Source organism: Drosophila gunungcola, unplaced genomic scaffold (genome assembly GCF_025200985.1).
Source record: "Drosophila gunungcola strain Sukarami unplaced genomic scaffold, Dgunungcola_SK_2 000080F, whole genome shotgun sequence".
NCBI lineage: Eukaryota > Metazoa > Arthropoda > Insecta > Diptera > Drosophilidae > Drosophila > Drosophila gunungcola.
In genome coordinates, this window is record NW_026453242.1 from 24,868 (window position 1) to 45,472 (window position 20,605).

Sequence of the window (20,605 nt, forward strand, 5' to 3'; positions counted from 1 at the left end):
AAAAACCAAACTTTTTCTGTATTGGTCACACTTTAATAATTAACGAGTGAAATGCCAATAAAATTTATATGCATTTATTTTGCATATTTTTGCAAAAATTTGACATATTTTTTTTGCAATTTTAAAGCATACTATATTGTTTTGCATATTTTAGATATGCTTTTGAATTTATTTAATTTGAACGATAAACGTTAAAATACAAATATTGGTACAAATAAAATAAAAGTACGCATATATGCTAAATCCGAGGTCTTGTTTTTAAGCATTTACGTTCCAGTGGAATACCACTTTTAGATAGTCCACTTTATTTATTTTCTGCTCTGTGTATACTTTTTTCTACCTAATATTTTCTCTTTTTCTGATGTGTAAATTGTAAAGTTAATTTTAAAATGTTAAAGTAGTAAGTTTTAATTTAAAAGAAAAAAATAAAATAAACAATACCAGTGTCAAAATCAACAAACTAATTTGGTTGTATAATTCCAGTTTAATTCAAAAACCTCAAAGTTTGGCATTTATTTGACTTTTTTGTTTGACCAACTTATTAATGTATTGACTTTTTCTGTACACTTAAAGTTATCAGGATTAATAAAAATAGTAAAAATGATCTAGTACATTACATTATGGGAAATAATATACATTTTAAAACTTAACACGCTTAAAATAAATATATAGTAAATGAAATTATATAAATGAAGAACAGAAAAACCAAAATATAGTAAGACAGGAGGTCCTGAAGACGGTGTTATTTACTTTTAATAATTTAACACTAGATTGCATTCAGAGACTGAAAGATATTTTTAAATAATATTAAAATTTTATATACCCTTGAAGCTATTACAAAATTGACCAAAATTTACAAAATTTAGTTACCAAAAATAAGTTAAGGCTTAAAAAAATGTTCATATTTATCTGCATTTTGTATTAAAATACAAAATAAAATTTAAAAAAATTTATATTTTCTTTAAATATTTTTCTATAATACATTTTTTAATTATATATCTATGTATTTTGACTTTTATACTTGTATAAATCTATGTTGTCCGAATTTTATAAATTGAAAATGTTATTCTAGAGTAGTAATAAAAAACTATGTCTTCACAGTGAACAAAACCTAACAATACCAGTTTAATATTGTCTCCTCAATTTTTATAGAATTAAAGATCTTTTACATATCAATAAGATACGAAAACATATCCGTAATTTACTTATTTGAATACACGACACATTAATATTATTTTGTATCAAATGTTATAGCCTGATTCCATTGGCGCATAAAAACGATTTAAGCCTAATGAGTATTTATTTACACAGGGATTCCTATTAGGCTAAACGCCGCATTTAAAATAAATGCCATAAATAAGTGCGATTAAAAATCACTTGCCCAACAGTAGTGTATTGTATATATTGGAAAATATAGTTGTTTAAAGATATTTCGTTAGTGCAACCACTACAACTGCAGGCTTTTATATGCAAGGATGGCGAAATTTGGATTTCTTTCGAATATAAAATCTGTTTTGCATAAAAATGACTGAAATGATGAGTAAGCTCAGCAAATCCTGGTCGCAGTACACCAAATAATTACTGCTGGAACTCTTGCAGGAAAAAACTCTCACATATATGGGGCTCCTTGCTCCTTTTTAGAAACTGTGGTGGTCTCCTTACCAAACCCGTCAAACAACACCATCAGCTCCCCTTCCTTGTCGTTTGACACAATTCAAAGGCAAACAAACCCCGATCAGCTGTCATTCACATGACGGAGTAGCATTAGCTAAATGCCAAATGCGCAAATGGTATCAGGCTAATAGTTCGAAATGACTTCGATACTGTGGTATATTAAACATACTAAGGTATTACTTAACGAATACGCTCTGGTCACACCGCAATTCTACCAAAAGTTTTAAACAGCGTCAATACGTGTAATAAAGAATGATTACTTTGATAGTTTACAATGAAAGAAGCAGCTTTAATTATGTTTCTGGAAAACAATGGCTTGCCTCTTTCCCATATGACCTGCTAAAAGATTTTTACTAACAATTATTACAAGTAAAAAATGTACACTAATATAATATAGGCAAACATTTTAGAAAACAGATTAAGAAAATATGATTTAAATAAACAATGCATTTTAAAACAAGAATAGAAGAAAGCTTCGGCAAGCCGAAGTTTTTATGCCCTTGCAGCTATTCCAAAAATTAAATATTTTTTAAAACATTTTAAACATGTGCGTAAATGTTTAAAAACATTGAAGCTTTGATGATTTTCAATCTCAATTATTCGATCGTTCGTATGGCAGCTAAATTACATCGTTTTCCGATTTAAATAAAAAAAATTACTATGTCCAAAAATAATTTCAAAATTGGAGAATTGTTAATTTTTATTTTTTTTAATTTTTGATTGGTTTTTCTGGGAACTTTATGATATAGTCGTTCGATTTTAATGAAAGTTAAGCCGAATTTTTAAAATAATAAACCATCACTAAATATCGAAAAACTATAAAAAAAAATTATAAAAAAAAATAAGCAAAGTTATAACATTTTTTTCTTGATTGTTCCTATGGGAGCTATAATATATTTATAGTCGTCCGATCGCGCTCGTTTTTACTTATATACTACCTGCAATAACTAACCATACAACATATAGACTGGCCTCTGCGACTGAACGACTGAACTCGTGCAATGAGTGCGCGAGCATAAAAATGAGAATAAGAATGAGAGAGTAAAAAACCCGAACGCACACGAAGTGCATGGACCTGCTGCTGTGAGAACGGTGGACCTTCCGCGGTCCGTTTTTTTGTGTCCAAATGCGTCGTATGAAATGACCAGTCTATATGTTGTATGGTTAGTGCTGCAATAAAGCAACTTTTGGGAAAGTTTCATGCAGATAGCTTTCAAACTGAGAGACGAGTTTGCGTAGAATCGGACGGACGGACAGGTGGACATGGGTATATCGACTCTCCTAGTGATGCTGATCAAGAATATACATACTTTATATGATCGACTGATCGACTTCTGACTGAAATTATAATTTCCTCTGCGAGGGTATAAATATATACTGGGTATTCTGGGAATATATAACACCCTTAAATGAAAACAATAACAAAATAATACGAAAATAATATCAACTAGTTATGAAAAAATATACAAATTCTGATATGCGAAGCATATTATTGTGATATGAAAAAATACGATGGTAATATATTCGAAATTATCAGTTTGTTGTGTTCAAAAATATTAAATTGGTATGCCTCATGTTGAATCAACATATTTAAGAAAAAATACCGGTTTGATGACTAGTTTTGGTTTTTTTTTTCTCAGTTTTGGAGTGTTTTTGTATAAATGTGAAAACAAAGAAGTTGTAATTTGGTTTTATTTATGTTTTCGATTATTTATATGGGAACTATTTTGTCATTTGTTCCGCCTTTTATACAACCTGCAATAGAAAGATAACTTTTGGGAAAAATGCGTGAAAGCTAGTTTGCGTAGAAACGGACATAAATTTTATAAAATTTCCATGGGTATATAACCTTGGACATGCCGAAGTTTGCTTCCTTTTTTTTAAGTATGAGTTAGGACTCGCAAGGAAAAAAACCACAAACAAAGAAAAATCCGTAAAACACTTTAACTGAAGTTAAAGTTCGCTCTTTCTATTCACTGTAGAAATTTGAGAACGTTTAAGCTATAATTTTTGTTTAGTGTCTATAGCCTGTGTTTAGCCTTACTGCAAAGTGTACATGAAATAAACCGTCACAAAAACTATTAAATAAAACCTTCTTATACCCTTGCAGAGGGTACTATAATTTCAGTCAGAAGTTTGCAACGCAGTGAAGGAGGCATTTCCGACCATATGAATAACACTTAAATTAATTAATTCTATATTTGAAAAAAATGCAATAATATCAAAATTTTAGGTAATAGGTATTGCTTTGTTTGGTGGTGCCTAAAAGTAGCCTATACCTTTTTGGAAATGCCTACAGCATTCCTTTAAAATTTGAAATGAATTTGTTAGGCATTTCACAAAAATGGTAAAGCCTACTTTTAGGAATAGTCGCAAAAAAAAAGTTAATTGCGTGAAAGCTATATGATTTCGTCATCCGATTTTGATCAAACTTAAAAATGTCTCCTTCACGGCGTTGCAAACTTCTGATTGAAATTAAAATACCCTCTCCAAGGGTATAAAAATAAAGGAAAACAGATTAAACTTTTCTAATTTTCAATTTTTTTAAAATTCTTTTGGGCATAGAAAATATTTATAGCGTGGATGTTTTTAAACATATACTAAAATAATTTGAGATTTAAATGGATTTAGGAATAATTATTTTTAAATAAAGCAATAGCTTGAAGGGTATGTATACTTTTGGCTTGCCAAAAGTTTGCTTCCTTTCTTGTTTTGCCTTGAAACCCGCTAATAGGCTAAAATAAACTAACAAAATTTAAGTTTGATTTTGTAAGTAATTGTTTTTACCGATAATTTGGTTGTTTAATTATTTAAGAGAAATATACCTTTCCTTTTTAACTGTTTTAACTAAATAAATATCAGTTGAAAGGTAGCAGAGTTATATATAACAAGTCAAGATAAAAATGACATAACAAAAATTAACTTAATGAAAACGTGAAACTTAAGATCAGTATAAAAAAATGTATGATATCCAGTAATTAATTACAATATTACTTTGGGCGTAGTTAAATTAAAACCAAAACAAAAAAACTATAAAAAAGGAATTCATTGAAAGCCAAATGGCGTTGTTTGTGTACCTGTAATAGTTAGTTTGCATGACCACTTAGATGTTCCCTCAACAGTAGCGTGCTCAGCCTGTTCTAATGAATCTATGTGTGTATCAGGATCCACACCGAATGTCATCCTTAAATTAAATCGATTACATACATTTATGATTCGGGTTTACTTTGGATACTCCATAAATGCTTCTGAAATATTAAAACACTAAAAGTATGTTATTGAATTGGCTAGGCGGGTGCACACGTTTCTTCCCCTTGGAGGTTTATTATTGGACCTTTACACATAACTACAATCCTATATTCTTGTTGATCCTATTTATGTGTCTGCATTTGTAAACGATAAAAATGTTTCGTATCTAACGTTTCGGTGTGAAGCCCTCACATAGAATTAAACCACAACATTTTAGTTTTGTTCAGAGCCATTATTAGTCTACAAATTAAATATACTTGCGATTTATTTTATATGTGGGCTTCACGAATATACCTGTATGTAATGCGTACATGCGTATCACACATTTCTCAAATACAAAAATAATATACAGTTACATATAATCGCACATTCATTATTGTAAATCAATATTGTATTCTCATAGACCAGTATAATAATAATAAATACAGCGTGTCATTCAAATGCGAATTGCAAATACATTCACATACATCCAATTCAAAATAACCGACAACAGAAAATTACGACGATAAGAAGTTAGTTTTGTACAATCTCAAACCTGTGATTGCTATCTTGGCCGACCATTTGCTTGTGCCATCCAGGACGCTTTGTTTAACAGCCTTCATATGACCGGTGTGACTCTTCTCCTCAACGCTGAACACGGCTCTATACGGATGAATCCCAGTCAAATTTTACTATCTTTATGATTATTGGTTTTGGCCGCTTACAAAACTAGCTAACTAACTTGTTTGTGTTTTATCGTGTACGATTTGAGACTGCATAGCATGTTAATATAGGCAAATCAAGTGCTTTGCATAGAACTATGTAGTACCCCCGTTAAAGGAAAATTATAGGTTTTAATCGCTGCGATTATCCGCACTAGTCAAGTCAATATTTTAAATACAATATTACCTGATCAACTCAAAAATCTCTGGTTTCTCTCGCTCTCGTTGTTTCATTCTCTCCTTCATGGCTGTGATGATCGAATTGGCCTTATCCTCCGCACCGTGTTTTGAGCTCTTTTCGGCAGCACCTAGTTTTATCAAAAACAAAAGAAGCTAATAGATCTTTTGAGTACGCCTATAAGTTCACTATACTTACGCTGAAGACAATCAGCATTCAGCAGGTCCTTACACTTTTCATGGCACTTAACACCGCACTCAGTGCATCGCACTCCTTGCCGTGCGATTCCCCACAGTAGACCCTCGCACTCGTAGCAGTAGGTTGGTGACGTTGCCGTCCACAACAGGAAGTTGTGTGGCGTTGTCGATGATATGGGGTAGATCAGGGCCTGTAGAGCTTTTTTGTATACGTGCATTTTCTATGGGTTGAAAAAAGATACCGATTGAGTTTTCGAGTACCTCACTTAATAAATACTTAAATAAAAATCATTTTTCAGTTTTAAAGTTGATCGAAAACTTAAATCAAAACCCGGCAATGCGTTGTTACGGGCAATGCTTCTAAAACAGTGAATCAAATAAAACATCTTAATGGTCAACTAAGTTAATTAATTTAAGAAAATTGTTCAACATTCGAAGTTGTCAATAGATATTTTACGAAACTCATGCTATCAATGCTGAAATGAAGTTAAGAAAATATTATTGAGGTAACGTTTTCCTCACCAGTTCTTCGTCGTTTAGCGTTGCACGAGGTACAGCGGATGTAAGTCCAGCATTTCGTTTTGTAGCGGCCATTGTCTAAAGGGACATATAGATAAATTAGCCTTCTGAGAGTACAGGTATGTATTTGGTGAGTGTATAAGTTTAAAGTTGTTCTATTAAAATATTCTGTCAAAACATACTAAGCAAATAAAGCTACTTCATCGCAACTCTACTGCAGATACTTAAGTAAATACAATATGTTTTTAAGCTTCAAGAATAATGTAAAGAAGCGTAACAGGCAGAATGCAAATAGGAAAAAAAGTCGTTGAAAAAATGACAAATTTGAGATAAATACAATTAAAAGTGCACCGATCTTTATATACGAATACAACATGTTTATTTCTTAATTATTAGTAACAGTTTTTGTATTTGGAATCGCATCTATCCGAAAATCAGGATTTTTGTTTTCGTTCAAGGTCTTTCTATGGTTTCTAATAGATATGCATTGCAAGCGTGTACGTTGTTGTCTACCAACCGTGATGTGATCATTTGCATGCAAACTTAACAGATTACATTGATCCTTTCTTGCGGGCGTATGTTGTAGCTCTGCCTGAGAGCCGTTGGTCAAAAGAATCAAAAATCATCAGTTACTCAAGACAGCTTACTAAATGGCATTTTTATTGAGTATGCTTTTCAATATGTACTTATTGTTTAAATGATATGTTCGTCGGCAATGAACAATTGCGACAATAGTAGGCACTACGACAGCGTTTATTTTAATTTAATTTTAATTAATCTTTGATATTCCTAGAACAGTAGATTCACCCGTTACTCGTAGAGTAAATGGTGTCTTGTAACAGGTACTCCCTATAAAGTAAATATATTCCTGAACAGGATCAATTGATCAATTATAGGGTCGGCAATGTCTTTCACTGCGTTGCAAACTTCCGACTGAAATTATAACACCTTCTGCAAGGGTATAAAAATTGAAAGAAAATGGGAATCACATTTTTGTTTTATTTTTTTTGGCAGACTGTCAGTTTGAGAACAGAATGCTTGAAATAATTATTTGTGCTCTTGGATTTTTTTGAGCACAAAAAATAATATATGTGATTATTTTTCTCTGTGTGTACACAAAGTTGCTTTTTTGAACCCCTGTAACTTCCGTAAAACTTTAAAATTCTTAAAGCCTGCCCAAATGTATTTTTTTTTTGTTGGAACCTAAAAAGTAAAAAGCAATTGACAGATTTCCACTCTGAAGTTACTGAGTTATAAAGTCCTCTGCCGCCGCTCTGCCGCTCCTCTGTAGGCAAAATTGGTAATGTAGAGAGACAGAGCGAAGATGTACACAGCGATTCCAAAAATTGTTTGATTCAAAGAAATTGGAAGGCCTTTCTCATTTATTATCGAACAAAACTTCAAAACAAACTTTTGGGGATTTGCCGGGGTGTTTCAATTTAGCTCGCTTTTATTGATTATGATCAACTCTCTACATAATTTTTAGCAGGTAAACCAAATTCAAGACAACAAACAAAAAACAGAAATTCTTTTCTCAAAAAAAGAGGATTTTTTATCTCTCTGAAAATTTTACTTTTTCTTTGCCTATTTTCATCCTTTTGGTATTGGAAATGTGCTGGATATAGGATTTTTAATTACAATGTCTACCTGTGGTTTTTTCAAGTAACTTAGGGTAACATTTTGGTCAGGTTGACTTTTTAAAACCTTTCGGCAAGCGGAGATTTATTTACCCTTGCATATTTATTTTTAAGCGGGGTTATAAGCATACAAATGGGACTAGCTTAGATCGTCACCTTTGTAAAGAAACATTCGAAAGCCAAATAAATACACCTGACCATGTTTTGAAAAAAAAATTGTGTACAAAAGAAAAAAAAAAACGACGCGACGCGTTTAATTTTTGTATTGTAATCATAGTTTATTGGTTTGTTAAACTTGTTTTGCTAGGAAAATTAAAGCTAAATAAAAGAATTTTTTGCTTGACATTGCGCCTCCTGAAAGAATAAAACCAAAAAAGCTGTTTTTATTTATTGAAAATATTCAGAACTTTTAAACTTATAGAAATCGAATGCGATAAAAAATTACAAGCGTAATTTTGGAATATATACGGCTACAAAAAAGAAACGCCTACAGTACCGTAACCAAAATTTCTTTAAAAAAAATGGAAAATATAAACCAAAAGAATTCAGAAACGAAATATGTTTGCTGCACGGGAGAACTCCGACGATTCGAAACTAACTTTTTCTTAAATTATTCTTATATCGCTATTTTAAATGGGTATATGAGTATATTAAAATACACGTTTTTAAGTGTTTTGCTCTAAATATTTTAAGTTACAAGAAGTTGTTAGTTTTAACGGTTGTTAAGTAAAAACACGCAATTATATATGGCCCAGTGGTGCGGGCGAGTTTACCAACTTTTGATGTTTGTCTATTTCAATTTTCACTAGCAAGATCTAAGGATGGACTTAACATTGCAAAATGGTAACTGGGGTATCGATAGTTTCTTTTGAAACCATTTAGGGCCGCATTACCATTTATGAGTTGGAAAAAGAAGCTTAAATTACAATTGAACCTAACGTACTCAACTAACCTTGGAGCACGAACCCTGATATTTTTAGTCCCGTAAAACAATTCTGCGTACACACCTAAAGTCTTCATCGTGACACTCATTTTATATATGGGCAATCCTCAAATCCTCAAAAAAAAACATGTGCCATACCTTTATTTTATTTTTAAAAAACGCGACAATTTAAACTAGAAGTGACATTTTCAAAAAACTGTGATTGAAGATTTTAACACTAACTGTAAATTGCTGTGTATGGATCGTTCTTAACAATGTTTTCTGTTTGACCTTAAAAAATGAATTATTTTTTTAAATAAAAGAACTATTAATGTAGACCAACAGCTTTCTCGTTAAATGGATTATTTCACTGATTGTGTATTTTTTAAAGTGAATAATATCAAAACGACAATTACATGTCTTGTTTAATTTTATCAAATTAATAAAGACAAACTAATGTAATGACTATATAATACAGAGTCATGTATATAACGAACAACACGTTATAATCGCTCAAACATTTTCTACATATAAATTAGATAACCCGTTTTTGTTCACAAAAACAGTAAATATTTTTTTGTGTGAACAAAAATAAATATATTAATTTTCAATAACTTATGTATTTCTTATACCTTATTTCACTATTTTTACTTATTTTTTCTCTACGCCTTTTTTAATGTTGTTAAGTATTGTGTAATTATTTTTAAGTTGCAGGTCAGAATATACCTTACATCAGACATTTTAGATAGATTTTTTTATGTTTTTCCCATCGGATTAATTTGAGTTTGCGGTTAAAATTTGTGTTTTATGGAGTCTACAGTGCACAACTACATTTAAAACAAAAACAACAATAAATGTTGCACTTGGCATGTATCAGTGAATGTAAAAGTAAATAGAAATTACTTTTTTATTTTAAAACTGCTAGTTAAAATTGTATAATAAAAGTGTTACAATTGGAAGTCTATAGTCTATACCTTGAGAACCTGCCGTCCATCAAATCATCGACGAAAGAAAACGACATTTTAATAAGGGTATACAAAAGTAAGCAAAGGTTCATAGATAATTAGGTTATTAAGTACTTGTCTTTTAACATAGAGGATCCATGTATCATCACAAAAATATCTATAACAATTTTATTGTTTTAATTGTGCTAGTGAGTGTTGCCTGTATTTGTATCCTTGCTTTGAGAGGTAAAATAAATCATGAAATTAATAGAGGGCTTACCAGTTCCGACACAAGGGGAATGGATTTTCTACGAGGACGTATATCCGGCATACTGTCAATATTGCTATAGAAAGGATTATCTCCGGGATGACCATTGGAACGCAAACCAACTTCTCCAGTACCACCGCCATTCTGAAAAAATAAAAATAAATTTTAGAAACTTCTAATAAATCAGGATATATTTATATTTTCTATTGAACATTCAAATATCCAAAATTGGATATGTTCTATTACATAAGGGGTGTCTTTTTAAATGGCGATAAAAAAAGGGTAAATTTTTTCAAATATTGTTTTTAATGTATAGCCCCAACATGGCGGATTTTTAGTGGAAGACCACTTTATTCATATGGCTGCCCCGGAGTCCTTGCAGTAGGTCATCCAATCAATCATCCTTAATGGTGACTTCAATCTCGTGCTTTAGCTCGTCTCTGGATAGCACTTATCCTTGGAGTCAATTCGATTTTTAAACAAACTGCGCAGAAGTTCGACTGTGAGCCACGTAGCGCCATCCTGCTGAAAACATACGTCGTCGATGTCTTCATCTTTCGCTTGGGGGAAGGAAAAGCCTTCCAACATGGCGCCATAGCTGTTTTTTATTAAGGAAGAACGGCCCAATGGTGTCGCCTGAACTCATACCGCACCAAATAGTCGGAGTCCCTAATGCCATCATTCTGCTTATTGACGTAACCAGCAAGATGGAAATAAGATTCATCTGAAGACATGATTTTTCGATAAAAACGCTGCAAGCGCCCATTTTGGCGCATTGCGCGAACTGAAAATGCATGGAGCCATTGAAACGCACCTTTGTCGTGGACCATCCGGTATAAGAATATATTATAGACATTATCGAGAAAGAAAGCAAACTACGGCAGGCCGAAGTTTATATAACATCGCAGCTATAGTAAAATAGTAATAAGGACTTTATATTCTTATTCTTATAAGTTAAAAACAAGAAAGGAAGCAAACTTCGGCGTGCCGAAGTTCATATACCCTTGCAGCTATTTCAAAAACTAAATACTCTTGAAAACGTTAAAATTATGATTTACTTGCGTAAATGTTTAAAAACATTGAAGCTATGATGATTTTCAGCTTAATTATTCGATAGTTCCTATGCCAGCCAGATTGTTCCTATGGGAGCTAAATGCTATAGTCGTCCGATTTTGATGAAATTTAAACCGTAATTCTGAAATATTTAACCAATACTATATCTCGAAGCACTAAAAAAAAAATTAAAAAAAACCAAAGTTATAATTTTCATACCCTTGCAGAGGGTATTATAATTTCAGTCAGAAGTTTGCAACTTCCGACTCTACGGACGGCAGATTTTCAATTCTGTGGCTACATATAGTAGTCCAGATTAAGATTGGGTTCGGGTTTTGCGTTTCAGATCACGGGTTTTGACGGAATCACTTTCGGCAGCGGAACACATCGTCGCCGACATGCCGCCTCCCCCATTTTTCAAAATGATTCATAGAATTTTAAAAAATTGTATTCTGCTAATAAATGTGTATTCATATTCATAAGCTAAAAACCAGGATGTAAACTCTTTTCTCAAAAAAAAAGTCCTATTAGAAAATATACTTTTTTCAGGTCCACAAGGTGAGAACCTGCCTTAAAATAAATATATATTTTGTTTTAATCTAACAATCGTACCAGATTCATAAACTTTTTGGTTACATTTTTTAGCGTTCTTCGTCACACTCTCAGTGCACTTTGTCACTACGTCGACTGCCGTGAGCAGAGAAAAAGAGAAAATGGAAAATGTTTGCTTAGAACTAGGTAACCGATGAAATTAATAAAAACTATTCTTAGTTTTAAAACTGAGCATTGTACGGAACAGTTTAAACAAGTAGTTTTCAAATATTTGAGATCTTGGATGTTTACCAGGCGGGAATTCTTTTGATAATTATAAGTCTCTATTGCAAAAGTGGATACTCGCAAGAAAAAAACTTATTTAAAACATATATTAAAAATAATAAATTCGCATTAATTACCTTTTCTCTGTCCTTAGTCAATTCATCTTCTTTAATTTTATCTTGATTATTTTTTTCCTCGATTTTGCGCTCCTTTAAAGTTTTTAACAACTTCCACTTGCTGCTACCAAGACCTGCTGCGGCACCAATACTGCCTGCAGCCTGGGGTCCGTCAACAAATAACTCTTGACTTTTTAGCCTATTTAAGTCTGGGCTTTGAGATGGAACCTCCGATAAATTCGTATTACTCTGAGAGTGGTTATTTAGTTTGTGCTGATTAAGATCTTCATCAGATTGTAGTATTAAATTTAGATCCACTTTTAAAGGAATACCTGGATTGATTGTATCATGCAAATTTGCATTATCTGATGTATGGACGTTAGCCTTTACGCCATTTTCCACTTCGCTCATCTCAACATCACTCATCTCCGCCGGCGTATCGGGTCCAGATGTTTCGCTAGAAGCCGTGGACTTTATTGATATATCCTTTTCTTCGTTTTCTGTGTCGGATTTCGGAACACATTGCTCAAAATGCTGACTATGTTGCTCCTGCTCATATTCATTTTCAGAATGGCAAGAGGAACTTGAACTGGCTGTTTTGTTAGAAATATTAACTTTCCGATCGCGTGCTTTTTTTTTTAATCGTCGCAACTTTCGCTGCTTTTTATTTATATATTGAAGAGTCCCCCCGCCATTGTTTTCCATCTCGGCATCGTCATTTGAATCCACCTCTGAAGCCGTATTTTGAAAATCGCCGTTTATATCCTGCCAGGCGCTATGCATGTCACAGACTGTAGCAAATTGTTCACCTGTTGGCTTAACATGTGCCAAATCCTGAATAATAACATCAGAAGCTGTGTGTATCTTACTGTCTTCCGACTGTAAATTAACGACGCGTTTGAGTTCACAAAATACTTCAGACATCCGCAACTTCACACTTTCATTTGGAGAATAATTAATAGTGTCTTCCCCATCCTTACAGAAATCAGACTGTCCTCCGTTGATATCGTTTTGGAGAAGTTGTCCTATCTGTGAAAACAAAACTTCATTATCTTCACTTTGTTCGCAAGAGACAATCCCGGATTGCTCTGTCCGTTGCTGTTCCTGTTCTTCCAACTGGCGAAGTTCATAATAAAAGTATTCGTCGTCCGTGTCGATGCTATCCTCAGTGCTTTGTCGACGAGAAGAAGAGAGAGTGCGGGCAGAGTGCTGACTTCGATTATCGTCATCCTCCCGCGGCCCATAGCCCGAATTGTTTGGAAGGTCTAAGCACTGCTGAGCGACCCACAAAACACCACTGCCATTGAGGTTACGACTGACGGTTGTGGCTGTTGTCGTTGCTAGGAATGTGTTTAATGGTGTGTCCCCAGCTTCTTCAGTAGTTTTAGGTATATTCAGGGTGGGGACATTCTCACCAATGTTGACTGAACTTCCAAGAATGTTCTCATCGTCGACATCGTCTATACATACTGAGTTGAGCTTCTGAAGACATGCCTGTGATGATGTTTCTAAGAGTATCTCTGGCATTTTAATGGTCATATTTTTCACATTGCCAATTTCCCTACTGTTTGCTGCCTCAGTAGAAGGCAATGCTGTTGAGACGGCCAGTGGTATGGGGTTTTGCATCTTTTTAAGGTCTCCTACCACAGCAAATACATTGTTTGATAGACTCTCATTAATGTCCTTCATGGAACTATCTGAGTCCTGTTCATCCACAAAGGCACAGGTATTTTGGTCACTAAAATCATTATCTGCATTAACCTCGTGATGATTCATTATAATTTTACTTTCGAATACAGAGCTTTTATCGTTATCCGATGAGGTAAAGTCCGGCAAATCTATTTCAATATCCGACATGTTACAGCCGCGGCGCAGGTCAAAGCTGTGCCGCTTGTAAGTCTTCGCCTTTTTCATAAGATTATTCATCTTAGATGAAAATGACTTCTTTTGTCCAGCTGTGTCACTTGTTGAAGAAGGCTCATCGGCAGCGGAATCTGATGAAGCGGCGGAGTCGGGGTGAGACAACCGTCGCCCAAATGGGGATCCTGTCGCCCTACGTATAAGACGCATCGGTAGCTTTTGTATTCTCTTTGATAGCTGAACCTGGTTTCCAGTTACATTAGAACGCTTGTGAGAAATAAACGGACACGAACCCGCCTGGCCACGAGGCTGTCTCTGATTACCTTGACTTTGCACATCACCGGGTAATGACTGTGATCGATTAAACTTGGATATACGCTTAATTTTTAGATTATCTACCAAGAGGGTATTTAGCTTGTTCCATACCTTTGCGGGCTTAGCAGGCCCGACTCCTGGACCAAGTCGTGGATGTCTTTTAATATTGCTCGAAGGATCAGCAGAACTCAACATAGGTACAGAGTTAAAACATAGTTCTGATTGACTTGAGCCAGTCGGGCCAACAAAATTTCCCAGCTGCGCTTGGGAATAAGTATTAGCAGTAAAATTATGATGAACCTGTGGGGCTTCAAGATCCGGCTTAGACCCGGATTCTCTAGTAAATCGTTTTTGGTTCTGTTGACCTAAGTAATCCAAGTTATTGCTGCTATTGTAATCAATAATAGAGTTGGAAGACGGATAGAATACTAGTCTATCTGTCAAATAACGTCTATTACATTGATTCACCGTTTTTTCGTAATCCATAGTTGATTCTACATGGCTGTATCTTAATATTCGTTCATCGTTTTGTCTTTTAACATTTCCTAGATTAACCTTTGCGAATTTGTTGTTTACCATTGACTTTGCAGTTGATTTATTTGTTTCAGTAGTCAACAGGTCTGGCATACGGGTGGAGTTTGACAGCTCCGTTGAAAGATTTTTTGTATCTTGTTGATTAAGCTGATCCCATTCTATCATTTCGTCAACAGTTGAACATTTTTCCATGGCATTTGCGTCGGAATTTATATCGAAAATTGACCTATTTTCATAAGCAGAGCAAATCGGTAAATTCTTAGAAAGCTCGTGAATGTAGTTTAAGTTTTCTTCTGATATTACATAATCATTTTGTTTGCCAGTACTATTTTTATCATAACCAGTTCGTATGCTATTTAGGTTGGAACTTCCAGCTAATGGCAATGATGGGTATCCTGTTAATGTATCATCATTACTTTTATCGATGATTTTGCTACACAAAAAATTGCTGTTTTGAATTCCAACTGGCCCTGGGGAATTTGGTGACCAACCACTCATCGACGACAAGCCCGAATCTGATTTCGTATTCTTTTGTTGATGTGAGTCCATTTCAGCACTAAATTGATTTACGGACTCATTAAAGTTAAGAATATCGTTGGGAGCTGGTGGTGGGGGACTGAGGCTGGCTCGATTTGAATCTATTAGTGCATCATTCATTTCGGCAGACACCTTGTGTTTCTCAGGATTTTGTAAATGGAGCAGAAAAATCATGCTGTTGTGACGTTCCAGACTTTTTTTTAATGACTTAATGTACTCATCTTCATTATAAATATTTGTCAATGAACTTTTAAAATCATCAGCTGTGGGGTCAATATTGTAACTACTTTCATATTCTACATTTTGGTTAAAAGAGTGGTCCATGTCCCCACTAAGTCCGCTTACAATTTGGTCTATATTTTTTTTTCGGTTTATTTCAATCTCTTGCGTTTCGAGAATCTTTAGTTGTTCATCCAAATCTGATTTGTTTCTTAATAAATGAGCACTAAAGCTGCAAACATTTATTTTCGATGTAAGATTGGGACTGACGGTATGAGTTGAGGTTGTTTTTGCACCCAGTTTGTCGGTTTTAAAATCGTCCAATGAGCTACCAACTAATTTTTTTAATGTATCAATATTTTTTTTTAACTTTTTCATAACCAGAATAAATTTTTCATTGCTATTTGTAATACAATGTCTTCGCAGCTCCTCAGTTACAGTTATCGGATTTAGTAAGAGCAGAGTCAATTTTTTATCGACTTGGCTTAGTTTTTGAAAAAACTTCTCTTCGGACCATACAGTGCTGCGTAATTGGCTAATTTGTGATGCACTTAAAGATTTCAGGCCTGGAATTTTATTTATTTCCTCTATTAGAGTTTCTGTTATGTTGTCTAAAATTATTCGGTTGTCATCACTTAACAAGTAAATACTATTTTGTGAAAGTCGATTGTCTAACCCATTCTGTATCTTATCGGCTCGAACTTCAATTTTTTTATTACCAGTATGCACACCTAACAGTCCAGCACTCAATTCTTCATTATCACCATTAATAATCCGTGACGATTGAGCTTGTGCAAGGATACACTTCAGTTTATTTATCATGTCCATTTCGTTTGTATGATGCTTTTTTTTTCGATGTCTTCTTGACTCCTTGCTACAATTGTTGTTTGGCTGCACTACAAGACTTGTCTTTGCAGTGTCTAAAGACTGCATATCTAAATTATCCTTCCCCTCCCGACGTTTTGAGTCTAAGGAGTTCGCTGGATGGCCACTGATTGATCCAATTTTTTCGTGGGTAGCCTCAGACTGATACAGCAATGCATCCACTTTAAATATCTCAGAACTTAAGTCATTGTCTCGATATGCCTCGTTTAGTTTTTTGTAAAAAGATTCGCTCATTTCATCAGCTTTAGCTGAAATCTTCGTTCCTCCAGTATCTTCAATAGGTAGTACTTGGTTTCCACCCTCGCCGGTTTTAGAGGCTGCTAAACGAAAAAACTTAACATCTTCGATAAGATTATCTAGTTCATTACAAGCGTTGCTTGGCTGTCTTATGTGATCACCGTCTAATTCCACATACGATTGCTCATTTTTAAGTCCTTCTCTTGGCTGTGAGATACTGGAACATTTTCTGAAACTTTGACCCGAGGATGCTGAAATCTCATTTAACACTCGTCGTCCATTTATAAATTCCTTCATTAGTTCGGCCCGTGCATTATTTGCCAGAATTTGCTGTTTCTCGTACAACATAAGGTCAGTATCTGAGTAAAGTTGTATCCTCGATGAAGCTTCAGTATCCGGCTGAAATCTCTTAAGATTAGGGTCATCGGTCTTGCCGAAGCCCAAGCTTTGGTTATTCAAAGCAACATTTTCATAACTAAAGTAAGGATTAGAAGGGATGTGAGAGTCCAGGGCACAAGCTGAATTGGAAAATACATCGGGATCGCGGACCTGTGTAAGCTGTGACATTACACTGTGATTATGATTTCCAAAACTTAGTTCTTTGTCATAGTCTGGAACCGGTGGTTCGTCTTCTAAGACTTTGTCTACACCCATAGCATCTTCTAATACCAATGGTAGCAGCTGATCTTCATCCTGAAATAAAGGGAATTCCAACCCTTCGATGTTGCCCTCCTGCTGTTCCTGGGCTGCTGATCCGATTAGGTCCATAAGATTGCTAACCACAGATTGTTGCTCTACGGATATGTTTTCAAGCTTCTCCAAACGAATCCAAATTTTCCCGTACTCTGTAGAAAGCAGGTCCAACGCTCGCCAAGCAAACTTTAACTCTGTCTCGAGTAAACTAATCCGCGTCGCAATTTTATCCATATAATCGGAGATTATGTAATCGGAATGCTGCTGCGAATTGTATATCTGACACAACTGCTGTTCACTTTTTATCGACACCATACTGCCATTGGTGTTTGGATAGCTGGAGTAAGTGGTATCCAAGCCTGTGGGCGACTTACTTAACGGTGGTTGCAAATGCAATAATTGTGACTGGGCAGGCATCAAGTTTATTTGGTGGTGGGCTGAATTAACCTGGTATTCTGACCTTTCCGCTGACTGATATCGGGTTTGAGCTGATCCGTTGATCCGAGCTGATCCGCCAGTAGAAGGGTTGGATACTGAATTCGCATACATCGTTGACTGCTGCTGGTGTCGCAATTGTTCCTTTAGTTGAATCTGAGTCTTTAGAGTATTTTCTGCGAACGTAAGCTGGTGCTCAACCTTTTCCTCGGAGTTGGATTTGTGTTCCTGCTTTCGGAACTGACTTTTTTTCTCTAGAGTCCCCGGCGCCTGTGGCTGAGATGTGTTCATCATATCGTTTTGAAATGCCGTTTTAAATGTAAAACGTTATTTTACCTAAATAGGTTTGTCTTTTAAAATCAGATTTTCTTGTTCTAAGTTAAATACATACGTTTTATCCAATTGTCAACGCGAAATCGTCTGAAATACTGAATGCTTATATACATATGTACCTATAACAATATTTCGATGTTAGTGGGAAAAATTAAGAAACAAGTATACACAAGTTAAACAAATTGAAAAAAATATTTATATATAGATGCAAATAAAAGCTTTCTTAAATTGCACTTTCTCAATGCCTTATTTACTTAGGAAGTTGGACAAATGAACATCTTTAAAAGTGGTGTTAAATCCAACCACATAAATCCGTGAGCACAATTACTTAAAAATTTACTTCAAGCTGTATAAGCTCAAAGCAAACACCAGTTTAAAAGCATTAAAGTCGTTTCGTATACCAGAGTGTTGAGGGCAGTAGTAGCTGCCACAAAATTTATTTATTTTTTTTAGAATAAAACTCCGTTAAATCCTTTAACCATGTATACGCAATTATGTATACGCAATGGTTAAACACAAGGCAGTGCATTTTTCAAAATATTTTATCTGTATATGAAAACTAAAACTGTGTATATTTACTACGCACAGTTACTTGTGCAGTGATGGATTTGAAAAACGTTGAAATGTATACTACAACTTAGTAAATTCTTCTTTGTTGCACCTAGCTTCGTTTTAATGGAGCTACAGCAAGTAGGCATTTGTGTGGTTGACGCTTACACACTAACTTGGAAACTTGGAAAAAGCTCCTGTATACAGAAAAAAAAGGTCAAGTCTGAGTACGAAAGCGAGTATTTAAGAGAATATGTTGGCTTCCTACTGCGCATGCTCTTTCAGTTGCTCCATCAAGCACTCTTAAAGTTGTTGCGCTGCTTACAATTGGAAAGCTTATTTATTATTTCATATATGCATAAATAAACAATTATGATATTGTCCATATACATTTAGATAAGAGCGTCTAGTCTTACTTGATATTTGTGCAAATCTTTCAAATTTGTATGCGTTTATTAGGCTAGCTTTTAGAATAAAGTTATGTGACTAATAAAACCGTATTTCTGATGTAAAAAGTTACTACAACTCAGAGTACACGAGTACATGTTCAAAAACAACTATTTTTTTTTAATTTTCATTTTTTTTTGAGTGTTCAGCAATTAAGTAGGAGCGGACGGAAAAAAGGATAAACGGAAAGTCAGACATAGCTAGATCAACTTGGTCGAAAATTATAAGGCAAAAACAACAAGATATTAAGCAAACTTCGGCAAGACAAATTTTAGATACCCTTGCTGCTATTAAAAAAATTAAATATTATTTAAAACAAACAAGATAGGAAGCAAACTTCGGCAATCCGAAGTTCATACACCCTTGCATCTATGGCAAAAATTAAATATTCTTTTAAACATATAAATTTATATTGACATTCATATCATATGTGCGTGTACGTTTAAAAAAACGGGAAAAAAATTAAGAAAAATTTTAAAACTTAGCTGTTTTTAAATATTTTTCTTTTTTTTCGATAACCAGAGTTGTTTACTATTCCAGAAGTACGGTTTAAATTTTATCAAAATCGGACTACTACATCATATAGCTCCCATGTTAAAAACCCTAAAACATATAAATTAAGAAAAAATCGTTACTTATCTCATTTTAAATTTCTTTTTTAAATTCTTTTGGGTTGATTTAATTTTTGCAATAGCTGCAAGGGTGGGTATACAAACTTCGGCTGGCCGAATATATATGTATTTCGGTAGAGGAACCCAAAAACAACAACCCGAATCCGTAATTTTTTTAAACTTTGCTCTATTTATTTTTAGAGCGGTTTAAAATTTAATTTAAAAATCATAACGTTTGCTTAAATTGAATGAAATTGTTACACCAAAATCTAACCCTTAACCGTTTCAAAGTGTCCGAAAACCGACCATCTGCGGACTCTTTGTGAATGAGTAGGGAGCAAACCCATTCAAAAACACTTTTTTTGTTTAATATTTGGTTTGGTCTTCCGGGGACTACTTTTATCGGTGCCAGCAAAGTTCAGCACAGCTCTCCAAGTGTAAAAAAAATTTCTTTGCTAATGCTAATTGTTAAACTGAACACTAAATAAAACAAGAAAGGAAGCAACTTTCGGCAAGCCAAAATTAATATAGCCTTGCACACAAAATATATTCTTTAAAAAATCTAAATTTCGAATTATACGGGTATATGTTTAAAAACATCCAAGCTAAGATGATTTTCAGTCAGAAGACTATACTGATTCTCCAGTGATGCTGATCAAGAATATATACACTTTAT

General features: G+C 34.2%; 1 protein-coding gene and 1 long non-coding RNA gene across 2 annotated transcripts in view; both read right to left on the minus strand.

The window, feature by feature from the left end:
- LOC128264835 (uncharacterized) overlaps positions 1 to 20,605 on the minus strand; it is a 48,238-nt gene that overhangs the window by 16,851 nt on the left and 10,782 nt on the right. The window contains 5 exon segments of the mRNA XM_053000550.1: positions 5,459 to 5,565; positions 5,812 to 5,932; positions 6,001 to 6,220; positions 6,522 to 6,596; positions 10,302 to 10,433. Coding sequence (XP_052856510.1) covers positions 5,459 to 5,565; positions 5,812 to 5,932; positions 6,001 to 6,220; positions 6,522 to 6,596; positions 10,302 to 10,433 — 655 coding nt within the window.
- On the minus strand, positions 18,378 to 19,063 carry LOC128264838 (uncharacterized). Its single transcript, XR_008268773.1, has 2 exons — positions 18,909 to 19,063; positions 18,378 to 18,441 (listed from the first exon to the last, which is right to left on the minus strand). It is a non-coding gene; the product is annotated as an uncharacterized LOC128264838 (long non-coding RNA).